The sequence below is a fragment of the Thermobia domestica genome, chromosome 3, assembly GCF_964235325.1.
Source record: "Thermobia domestica chromosome 3, izTheDome1.hap1.1, whole genome shotgun sequence".
Classification (NCBI taxonomy): domain Eukaryota; kingdom Metazoa; phylum Arthropoda; class Insecta; order Zygentoma; family Lepismatidae; genus Thermobia; species Thermobia domestica.
In genome coordinates this window covers 106,156,815-106,169,188 of record NC_137456.1, presented here as the reverse complement: position 1 = coordinate 106,169,188, position 12,374 = coordinate 106,156,815, and the positions used below count along the sequence as shown (strand labels likewise).

At 35.6% G+C, this 12,374-nt stretch overlaps 1 protein-coding gene across 1 annotated transcript in view; it reads right to left on the bottom strand.

Annotated features, from left to right (window-relative positions):
• The window catches only part of LOC145681477 (soma ferritin-like), a 28,455-nt gene that overhangs the window by 8,697 nt on the left and 7,384 nt on the right, over positions 1 to 12,374 (bottom strand). Inside the window, exon 2 of the mRNA XM_081753123.1 lies at positions 9,991 to 10,130. Within this exon, the coding sequence (XP_081609249.1) occupies positions 9,991 to 10,130 (140 nt within the window). The remainder of the gene's footprint in view (positions 1 to 9,990; positions 10,131 to 12,374) is intronic.

Below are 12,374 nucleotides of genomic sequence, written 5' to 3'. Positions count from 1 at the left end.
AGGTACCAGAGCATAAGTCACAAAGCAGAAGAAATGAATAATTTTACATTTATTTGCTCTATCATCCACAGTTCTCGAGAAACAGTAACGGTTAGTGTATATAAAATAATATTGCAATATACTTTTGTACATGAATCAATACAAAATTTTATGGGTAACATGAAGTACAATACAATATTTCAATTTTTGAAATTCAAATTATTTTTAAAATTACACTTAGATTAGATCAAAGTTTTGCATTTTGTAAGAGATACTAAGAAAAATAGGTACCAGAGCATACATTACAAAGCAGTCACAAAACAGAAGAAATACATTAATTTCACATTTATTTGTACCATTGCACTGCTTATTCAAATCAGGTAGTTGGAAATCTGAACGTTAATGTCATACATTCTAAAACTCTTGTTGCTTTAATGAAACCACTTTGAACAACAGGCGGACCTGTTGTGATCTTGTTTTGTCTCCCTTTTTAAGAACCAACAAAAATCTTCCAACATTGAAGATGTCCATTTACCCTTATACCTGTTCTCAATGGTAGCTAAAGTCTGTGGAACCTTTCACCATGTTCATCACCTACATGGCCTGAGTTAGAATGGAAACAATCAATATGACTATTCAGAAAGTGAATCTTTAAAGACATATTACAACCCATTGTCCGGTAGGCATCGATTAGGTTTTGAACCATTTCCTTATAGTTTGGATCTTTTTCTCTACCGAGGAAATTTTCAGCAACTACACAGAATGCTTCCCATGCAAACTTCTCAGTGCCTCCCAAGAGTTCATAAAATGTCATATCGTGCATAAGTTCTCTGACTTGAGGACCAATGAAAATTCCTTCTTTGAGCTTCATGCTACTAATACCAGGAAATTTCACTGTTTTGATCCATCTATCTATTAAAATGCTACAATAGCGCTTAAAAGCGCCCGAGCTCCAACGTATAACTGTGGCTTTCAAATCTTTCATTTACGGTTATGTGTGATTTCACGTTTAACAGAGACAAACATTTTAAGTACGAGTACTTTAAATAAATCAGTTAACTAGATCTTTTTCATAAAGTTTATGATATAAAATTGTTGTTCAAAGCCTTTGTATTTTAATAAGCCTTCTCGAAAATCAATGCACATGAATTGTGCTTCCATCTTCCGAGTTCTTTTAAACTATATGTTGTGGAAATTTATATGTTTGTGGCCAATCCTTTCGACAATGAGATCTCGGAACTACAGGCTCTAGAAAGATGACGTTTTCACTGATCGATTGGAAATTTTGCGTAGATTGTCCAGTTCTAATTGAATATTTTAAAAACATGGCCGTTATTTCTTTATTACATTTTTTAGGGTACGCATGGAAGCGTTGAAATTAAAAAAAAAACAAAAGCACCATATCCTACGCGTTATACATTCCAACACCACGCTGTTGTATATAGGGGTTGCATATGTCTCAGGTGTTTATTTCATGGCCAAATAATAATGAAAAAGGAACGATAACCTTCTCCAGTTTAACCAGTAAGATGAATCTTTATTTTTGGAGTGATTTGCCCAATGAAAACCATATATAACTGTGACTATAATTAATTGCCTATGTAATGTATTTGCTTATTACATACTACATGGAAGAAGAAAGAAAACGCAGGTCATGCATGAATTAGAAACTCCAACCGGAAGTAGGCTCAAATCTTGCAAACGGTGCGAAATATTGAGGTCCCCTTTATGATACCCCTTGCCGATTTTTTTTTAATCAAGACTTTTTTCACTTGTGTCTGTAAACGGACATGTACAGATGTGAGGAATGAGAAGGATATTTATGCTCATATGCGAATGATGCGCTGTGTAGAGAGCGCAGGTTCAGCTAGTTGCCTTTACAAAATTTTTCATTACCCCAAGTTTAATGTGTAAAAGAGGCAAAATAATGTTTTTTGGCTCAACAAGTGCCATATTTTTTCCTCCCATTCAATAGTATTCTCTACGAGTCCAGTCTTTTGCAACGTAAAGATCGTATATTGCACGACTGTCCCATTCATATAGATAATAGCAAAATTTTGCTTAGCCTGTTGGCATTCCTAGTAACACAGCAATAACTTTAAAATCTCCACATTCTTTCCACGAGTATTTGCTGTACTGCACACAATCAAGCAGAATTTTCAGGTTTTCGCAGGATTCTTTCATGCATGTGGAATATCCAATAGGTAAAGGTAAATCACAGAAAATATGAAGAAGTACAACTTTTAAGCTTACCTTCGATGAATCAATGAAGAGACACCATTCCTCTGGCTTATGCTCGTATCCTAACATACTGAATAGGCCATCAAGGTTGTTACAATAAGAAACACTGTCACTTGTGGAAAAGAATTGTACCAATTCTTTTTCACGATAACGATATATCGAAATTTTCACATCTTTTTCCAAGTAATTATATTGTTGCATCCTAGAAGCAAGTAGTTCTGCTTTCCTTTTCGGCAATTCTAAATCCCGTATAAGATCATTTAGTTCACACTATCTCATTTTATGAATCACATTTGAATTTAGTGGAATATACTCTGTATCTTGAGGTGCAACATCAGAATTCATCACAGCATCTTCTGTGTCAGTTTTGTCACTAATGTTCAATTCATAGTTATCTGGTTTCTCTGAATGTGGGACCGGTCTCAGGACCGAGGGCAGATTTGGGTAAACAATTTTCTTCTTAGTTTTAGATGTATGTCCTAAAATGTTTGTTAAACAGAAATAGCAGTCTGTTACATGTCTCTTGGCTCTCTCCATATCATTGAGACAGCAAATGCCATTGAATATTTCTTCCCTTTAAGCCATGGTCTAAGGTCAACAGCACAAGTTGAACAGCAAATATGGATTGCCCAACTTTTGTTTTGATCCCCGATTACACATCCAAAATAGAGTTTATAGCACATCTTGATGATAGGAGTAATGGTTCTCCTTTGCGATTTCAAGGTGAACTTTTCGCACATGTAACAAAATACATTATTGTCATTCGGTGGCGGCGATTAGACGTTAAAAGTGAGGGAGGGGCAAGACATGATCTGAATATTTGTATTTCAATCTTAGTTTCTCTGGTTGTTTTTATCACTTTGTTTGACAAAAGGTTGTATAACTAATAGGACAGTATCTTTTTCGGTTAATATACGGTATATCGTATTTCATATTCTATTAAGAGTCTTCATCCTGGCCAAATTAAAATACCGCTAATTTTACAGTAATTATGTGATATCTTCAACTAGATAAACGATAATTGAAATATGGAACAAGAGCGCCCTAGACAATATTATTTTGCGTGAGATACCGTTATCACAAGTCACCTAGTGGCTTTCCGTTTTCAGCTGTTTAGAAACGCGAAAATAAATGCCGATTTTCAAAATGGCTCGAAATCGAAAGCAGATAAGTGAGTCGTGATAACGGCTTCTCATGTAAAATATTATTGTCTAGCGCACTCTTGTTCCACATTTCGATTATCTTGAAGATATCACATAATTACTGTAAAATTAGCGGTATTTTAATTTCGCCGGGATGAAGACTCTTAAGTAAATTGACAAGAGCAACATAAGTGGGTAACTAGCCCTTTGTACTCTTAAACAACGAAGATGTAAGAAAGATTTGATTCCTTGTTCGTTAACATCTTAAAATTCTGTCTGGAAAATTATGTGATCAGATTATTTAATAACAAATTTGCAAAACAAATAAATAGAAATGATAATATTAATCAGTAATGAATATTAAGGCTTGTTTTGCAAAAGTTATATTGAGACTGTGGATTAATGAACAACTCATATTTTAAATTCCATACATGCTATTAAATGTATGTTATTACTCTTAGAAAATGAAAGTAAATACTACAAGCATATGCTACGACTTTAAAGCAATATTTGCTTTTGCAGCTTCCCGAAATATGTTTGTTTCCATTAGGTGCAGTTTTCACTTTTTTGGAACACATCAAAACACAATCCAGACTCCAGTTTTACAAAATAATCCCAAAACCTAGAGTTGAGTTCACTAAATTTAATTGTATATACTCTCGCATACCCCTAAACACACCACTTCAAAACCCTGCAAAACAATGAATATTACCCTGCAAAACAATGAAAAAGGTAGAACTTGTTTCTTATTACTCTCTTTTTAATCAATATTCTTTATTACTAGATAGAAGAAAAGATATTTTAGGAACTGTCAATTTTTGTGCAATTCAAGAATAACTTGTGAAATACTTTTTTCAGAAATGTTCTCTCAATTTGTTTCAAAGCGGCTGACTTAATATCAACCCATTGTAAGAAGAAGTGAAAGTATGATGGAATTGTTGTGCTCCAATAGGTTAATTTTTGGGTTATTTTCCACCACAATTAAAATACAATTCCTGTAGCTCTCTTAACTCCACGGGAAGACAACCAATATGTACTCACGCAACGGCAAATATTATATGGTACCATTTTTTCTATGAAACAGTAATACATACAAAAACTTCACATTTCCAAATGAAACTATATACATTAACGGGTTACTTAAAAAAGTGGGGGTCAACTGCCCCCTTTGCCCCCCTAATCGCCACCCATGTTGTCATTAATACACTGGCGTGACATGATGTAATCAATGGCGTTATGTGAGAAATACACAATATCTTTGTTTTATTCCTTGTTCGTCTAATCTCTGTCATGTATATGATTTGACGTTTCGTATTATTTCGGGAAAACACAGCACTCACTGATATAAGTAACGATCAGTACAACACTCACTTCTTATTTTAAATCCCTTCTCACCGCTTTCTTATCTTTAAACACACAAAGCTTTGTAACAAGCAACAACGAAATGAGGGGTCTAGGAAAATTCGGTATAGGAAATTTCAGTGTAGGAAAATTCGGTGTAAGAAAACTCGGTGTAGGAAAATTCGGCATACAGAAAATTCGGTGTACGGAAAACTCGGTGTGGGGAAATTTAGGTGTAAGGTAGATTCGGTGTAATACCTATTGAATATTACCACTTACGATAATTTACGACACTTCATATTGTGAAAACGAAAACCATAAAATGTAACGAATAAAATGTTATTACCTATTTCAAGAAAAGCAAATTTATTTTTTTTGTCTTGAATCCAATACCTGTTTCATATCTTTGGCGGGGTATTACTATGAACTACTTTTCATCACACTATGAAGCTGACACTTTTTGTCACAAATAAAACAATTACAACTATGAGTTCAGAGAATAGTTATAGGAACAACTAAAAACACCTTTCCTACAGTACATCATAGAACATATACAAGGTGTTTCTTTTAGAACTCACGGATTTCATTTGGGTCTAGAATTTCTAACTGAAGTCCGATTTTCATGCGGTTTGTGGCAAATGATCAAGGAACATTAGGAAATTTATGGAACTATGTTTACTAGTTTAAATTCATTTGAGGTAATATTCGCCACGCCTCTAGAAAAACAGAAAATATTCGCCACTGTACCGAATTGGAATTAGGTGAGGTGCGGTGTGGAGATTTGAGTTTCTTCGTTAGATGGCAACCTCTCGACGGTCAATAAAAAACAGGAAACTGGACTGTTGTATTGAGAATTATGCTGTGCTACTGTATCAATATGATCAGGACACAATTACAAAAATGTACTCTTCGGAGCAACGTGATCTTATAGTTAAAAAGTTTTTGGAGAACGAGATCTGTTGTTGTTACGCAAAGGGCATTTACACGCAACTTTGCCTCACGTTCAGCCCCAGACAGGAACATAATATGGACGTTAGTGAATAAATTGCAGGAAACAGGATCGCTTCTGAGTAAGACAGGGATGCATCGGACCCCGCTGGCGGATGCTGTGGGAGATGTCAGTTACCGACTCTAAGTCATCCGAGAACTCTCTATTCAACATGTGATTTATGTGTGTTACCACTAACACTTAATTTGTATTCTCACTAACACTTAATTTGTACTCTTCAATTTCGCTTGAAATATCCAATATCTCATTCGAACTGTAACGTACAATGGCGAATATTTGCTATTTTTCTTGCGGCCTGCTCGATATTACCCCGGATAAACTTAAACCAGTAAACATGGTCCCATAAATCTCCCATCCTTCCTTGATGATTTGCAACAAACCGCATGAAAATCGGGCTTCAGTTAGAAATTCTAGAGCCAAATGGAATCCATGAGTTTTGAAAGAATCATTCTGTATATACATATGTAAGATGCAAAAATATATTGATCAAAAAAGTCTTAGTGGAAAGAACAATATAAAGCAGGATTGTTTTATCAGATAGTAATGGTACAAATAGTTTACTTCTCCTATAATCAGACACTTTAGTTTGTTTGCCTTAAGGTAAGGTAAAAAATTACTGCAACCTTATTGACTCCTTATTGACTTCTCCTCCAATCAGGCGTAGATACTTTAGTTGAGGCATTTATTTTTACACCTTTGAGCAGGCCTGCCCATGAATTGGCTCCCGGAGCCGAAGCGTGAGCGACAACGAGTGGAGATAAGAACAGGTGAGCACAGGTGTTGGTAGCTCCGCCCCTTCCACTGCATCCGATAAGTGTTGCCAACCACACATGATGGTAAAAAACCTACGGCCAAGCCTGGTCACAAATTCGCACGATGTTGAAGCATTGAGCAGACGCAAGCGTGAAATGTGCAGGTGTGCTCTCCCCCTCCCTATTTCGAAAGCAGTGACGCGAAAACACTGCAGGAAATAAAATTGGTACGTTTTTTGATCGAGGAAGACGCATGATAGAGGTTACAGTTAGCGTTGAAGTAACTAACAAATGAAAAAGAAAGAAAGAAAGAAAGAAACTAATATTAAACATGTCAGCTTACAGACGTAAAAACGACTGCAAAAATCGGAAACGAATTGTTTCAGGCCTTTTTTAGCTTGCTTACACAATTCGTGACATTGTATTACATTAGCACTCGGTCTGTAACTTGTCACTCGCTTCACGTTTGCTAAGTTGTGAACGCCTTTCGTTGCTAGATTGATAGCAGAACGACGGGAGGTTGAAAATAATAATAATAATAATAATAATAATAATAATAATAATAATAATAATAATAATAATAATAATAATAATAATAATAATAATAATAATAATAATAATAATAATGCGTGTTATTATTATTTTATTATTATTATTATTATTATTATTATTATTATTATTATTATTATTATTATTATTAGTAGTAGTAGTAGTAGTAGTAGTAGTAGTAGTAGTAGTAGTAGTAGTAGTATTCGGACCAAAGACGGATGAAAATGGGGATTGGAGGAAATTCATAACGAGGAATTGCATAGTTTATACCGCTCACTTAACATTGTTAGGGTCATTAAGTGTAGAAGGCTCAGGTGGCCATTCCGTGTAGCCAGAATGGAAGAAATTAGAAACGCTTTCATAATTTTAACTGAAAACCCAATTGGAAGAAGACCACTAGGAAGACCTAGACGTAGATGGGAAGACAATATTAAGATGGATCTTGCAGAAATAAGAGTACAGAGTAGAAACTGGATCCAGTTGGCTAAGGACAGAAGTTAGTGGAAATATGTTGTAAACGCCGCATTGAACCTTCGGGTTCCATAGACCATAGAGTTAGTTAGATATTATTATCTAAAAGAAATGTTCAAATATTGTTAAGAGACAATTACACAGAAGAACTGAGTTCCGACCAAACACTAATTTACCGGAAGGAAATTCCAGTGCAGTCCAGCCCACTTTAAGCGTTATCCGTGCAATCCAAGTTTCATGTTCAAGACATTGGGAATAATTGTTCGTATCATTCAGTTGGAACGTTCCCTTCCAAGTTTACGCTGTTACAGTAGGCCTACAACATCGTGACTTTCAAAACCAGTCAGTAACTATCGAAGAAAGACAAGCGTGTAGCTTCAGTCGTTGATATGATTTAACATTCTTTTTCACTTTTAACAAGCTACCGGCAAGCAACCAGCCAGGGACAATATATTTTTCCTTATTAAAAAGACACTCCTTGTTTAAAAAAAAAAAAAAAAAAAAAAAAACTAATGGTACCCACTAATTGTCACTCTTAAAAATGGAAAATCTCTTCGGCTCTCTTAATATTTTGTTTGATTCTTTGCGATCAAAGTAACATTAAAAGTGGAAAAAATGAAATGAAATCTTTGGGTTTTACGTCCCACGGTTATACCGGTTAGGCTAAAGGAGACGGTGATGATGAGTAATGAATGAAATGATAGAATGAAGAAAGTGGGAGGAAATGGAAGAACCCCGAGAAAACCCACGCACACGGTGTTTGTCCACCGCAAAGTTCACTTGGCGGGGGCTGGGATCGAACCCGGGACCCCAAGCACCAGATATGAACGTTCTACCACTGAGCCACCGCGGCCCCACTTTAAAAGTGGAGTAAGAAATACTATTCTTCCTATTGATAGTGTAATAGTGGCTTCTAATCTCCACAACCAACCCCTTGCTAAGCCTATTCGTACACACATACATGCATAAGCTAATTTTCTGGAGATAATACTTAGATAATTACAAACAAGTGCTACAGTATTTTTTTTTTTTTCGTATCAACAGATTATCTCTTTTCCTATAAAGCGAAACAACATACCCACACTCGGATTAAGAACTTGATAATATATATATATTGAAAACTGGTTTTCCATTGGGCAAACTGGCAAATTTTTATAAATGTAAGCAATGGTTTGGTTCCACCACATCCTTCTTTAACAAAAGGAAAGAAAAAAGAAGAAAAGGAACGTACATAGTTTATCATTTGATTGCTGTTACCAGTTTGTGTTGTCTATAGTTAACGGTTACCACATTGTAAAAAACACTATACACTAAATGGCAATCAGTTACCATACATACTTTTTTTTATTTGGTAAGCTAGTGATTACCGCCAAGGTTGACAACACTTCCGCTCCTCTAAGGACAAAACCCGAAGATTCACGAAGCACGAACAACGGTATTTGCTCGTAGAATGCTCGTGAGCGTTCACGAGCAGAGTTTCCACTATCTGCTCGCCGTGGCCAGGGCTGCCTTTGAGTAACATAAATAAACTATGTCATTTTTGAAGAATTTAAATTTAAATATTTATTTATAAAATAGACATAAAATCGTAAGAACATTTTTGAAAAATCTACAATCTTCAACTTTGCCTGTCCAGTAACCCATATTTTTTGGAAGTGGAAAATTCTAGGAGACATCCTCCAACGAATCTTTCTTTACACCTAACATTCCCCACACCGAGTTTTCCATACACCGAAATTTCTGTACACCGAATTTTCCTACACCGAGTTTTCTTACACCGAATTTTCCTACACCGAATTTTCCTGCTCCCCGAAATGAGTTATGCCTTATCGACACATGACACTGTTGCCAAACAAAAAAAAAATAATTCACAGTGTTGCCAAACTAAGGAAAATAAATTTCCCTTTTCGGGGAAATTTTCATCATACACAGAAAAAAGAAACAACAATTTCCCGCAATCTGTGGGTGATGAGCAAAAATTAAGGTCATTTCCAGAGCTTGGGGGTGGTTGCCTGCCTGGTACACCACATAACTTTCAGGAAGCAAAATCACTATAACATAGTGTTATTAGAGTACATTTTGCAAATATTGAAATCTTTCAGTTTAACGTCCCACGCTTATGCCCACTAAGGGAGAAAAATGATTAAGGGAAGTGAATGATGATGGAATAATTTGATGGAATGAAAATGTGGAAGGAAACAGGAATACGGGGAAAAACTCAGTACACGATGTTGTCTTTCACAGCATTACTTGGTCGGGAATCGAACCGGGGACTCCACACACCAGAGGTAAGAGTTCTACCACTGAGTCACCGTGCACTTAGTATCTTTTGCGTTAATTTCTTTTTTTTTAATCACTGTAAATTTAATCCGTTATTATTTCCACCTGCCTCCTTCACGGATCTACCTCTGCCTGTGCTACTGATGTTATCTAGTTAACATTCTTTTAAAAGAAAACATTTTGTTCTGCACATATTCAAGATAACAATAGCATATAATCTACTTACGATTGCTAAATAGATGTGACTAGCTGTCAATTCTGCAATGATTTGAGTGTTAAGAGCACTTTCAGACTCTTTGTGGAAATTCTGTCGACATAGGGATGAATCCTGATCACTTTTTGGTTTATTGGGTGGACACACAGGACCTAGATAAAAACACATATCAATTATTTATTTCGCAAACACACATCACAGAAATATAGTGATTTTTTTAAGTGATAAGAAATCAGAATAATGACATCCGAAATATTTTTCAATTGGGTTAAGCATTATTTCCAATAATAATATTAATAATATAATAATTGTAATGAAATTTTACGAACAAAGATAAAAAAAAAATCATATTTTATAAAACATACTAAGAAGTTTGATTCTAATGTTAAAATGGATATTTAAGTAATCAATATTATTTTTGTATTGTTAAAAATCTGAAAATTCTTCGTTAATTAGGTGATGGGAATCTAAATAAAACAAAAAGAATTTTTAGACACATTTTAAATGTGTTGTTAGTTAATGAGGTTCTCAGGCTATCACGTGTTCTCTTGTGTCATTAAATGCCATTAGAAGAAAAAGAAAAGAAAAAGTTATTCTGGAGGACCTCAGGGTTCAGAATAATATAAAATATCCAATATAAAAAGATGCGCGAGAGGCATATTTTAAAATCACGATCAGTCCTAGCCATAGGAGCTAAATACGCGTTTATGATTGGTTAAATTTATCTGTTTCTCGCCACATATAGCAAAACTCAAACGTCTACTGTTGTTGGTCCTCGTGTCCGAGCGTGCCCTTCCCGCTGGTCTAGTGGCTAGCACGTGCGCCTTTGGTGTACGGGGTTCCAGGTTCGAACCCCGGTAGGAGAGCCATTGAATTTTAAAAGTCCTCGATGTTTCTGTGTTCGTGTCGCCTGTCGTTCTAGATTACTGGTAAAGCGAGTTAAACAAGTAAAAGGGAGTAAAACTAAGTAGAAAGTAATAATAAGTAGGTAAGCAAGTTAATGAGGCACGTTCGGTGAAATCAGTTAACTTTTCAAAAAGCATGGTAGCGCAATAGCCTCAGCTTTTGGCGTGGGTTCAAACCCGACTCTAGGATTTTTTTTAAATTTTCATAATCTTTTCATTAAAATAAGATGAAAATAGTGATTTATTTACGTTACAAGTGCAGTTTTATTATATGAATCCATAGTATAAGTAGTAGTAGTAGTAGTACCGGTAGTAGTAGTAGTAGTAGTAGTAGTAGGAATAGGAGTAGGAATGGGTTAGAAGCCCCGCAGGGCTCGTTTTGTCCCACCTTGACTCCCCATGATATCAATTTAACTCCAGCTGCTTCTTCAATTTTCTTCTTCTTCTTCTATTTCAACAAAGTGGCAATTTTCTTCTATTAGTATAATACACAATACATATAACAGAAGGAATGGACAATCGCAAACTGCAACCAATCAGAAAAGTGTATTTAGTTGCTATGGCTAGAGTCGAGCTTGAAAAAAATATGCGCGCGAGAGACCAGGCATTCATTCAGATTCACATTCACATTCGGATTCAGATACTTACTCGAAGAAGAAGAGCATGGGAAGACAACGGAAAACTGGAATACATCTATTGATGTAAGATATATTTTTCGGTAATAGTATACAACAGTGCCTCATGATCTGTGCGCGTGGATACTTCCTACTGTTGCACTACGTATAAAAATGATTTTATTACATTTAGAAGTAGTAAGAAGCATCCACGTGCACGTGACATGCGATATGTGTTTCAAATCCCCCACATATACTCATACACTACGTACAAGGGCACATTATTATTCTTCGCATACCATAAAACACAACGAAACGCAACGCAAACCGACGTACATTTTATTTTATATTACTCAGTAATTAAATGAAAGTCGCCTTGTTACCTCATTTTCAAGTTCCTATATCCTCAATGAATAATCCTTAAAAGACTGCACTTCGTGAGTCCTCGCTAAATGATGAGGCACTCTCGTATACTATATCCTATTTTTCATTCTTGTATATCAAATGCCGTCGCTTTAGAGTCCTAAGCTTGACGTTTGATTTCCCGTCTAATGGCAAAAGTTGTTTCTTTATTAACTATCCTTTTATACCATTTGTCCAACAAACTAAGTCTTATAATTATGTGTAAATAAAAGACTAGCTCGGGAGAGTAATACTCCCGGAAGTGGGAACTAAATACACTGGTTCTGATTGGTTGGCGTTATCCGTTTCTTGCCACGATAGCAGAAATCAAACGCTTGATGCTGATGGTCGTCGTGGCCGAGCGTGCAAGTGCTACAGGCTAGTATGAAAATCGTTTTGGCGTGGGTTCAAGGGAAGTTTTTAAATTTTCATAACATTTTTTTTCATTAAAATAAGATCAAAATAATACTCAAAA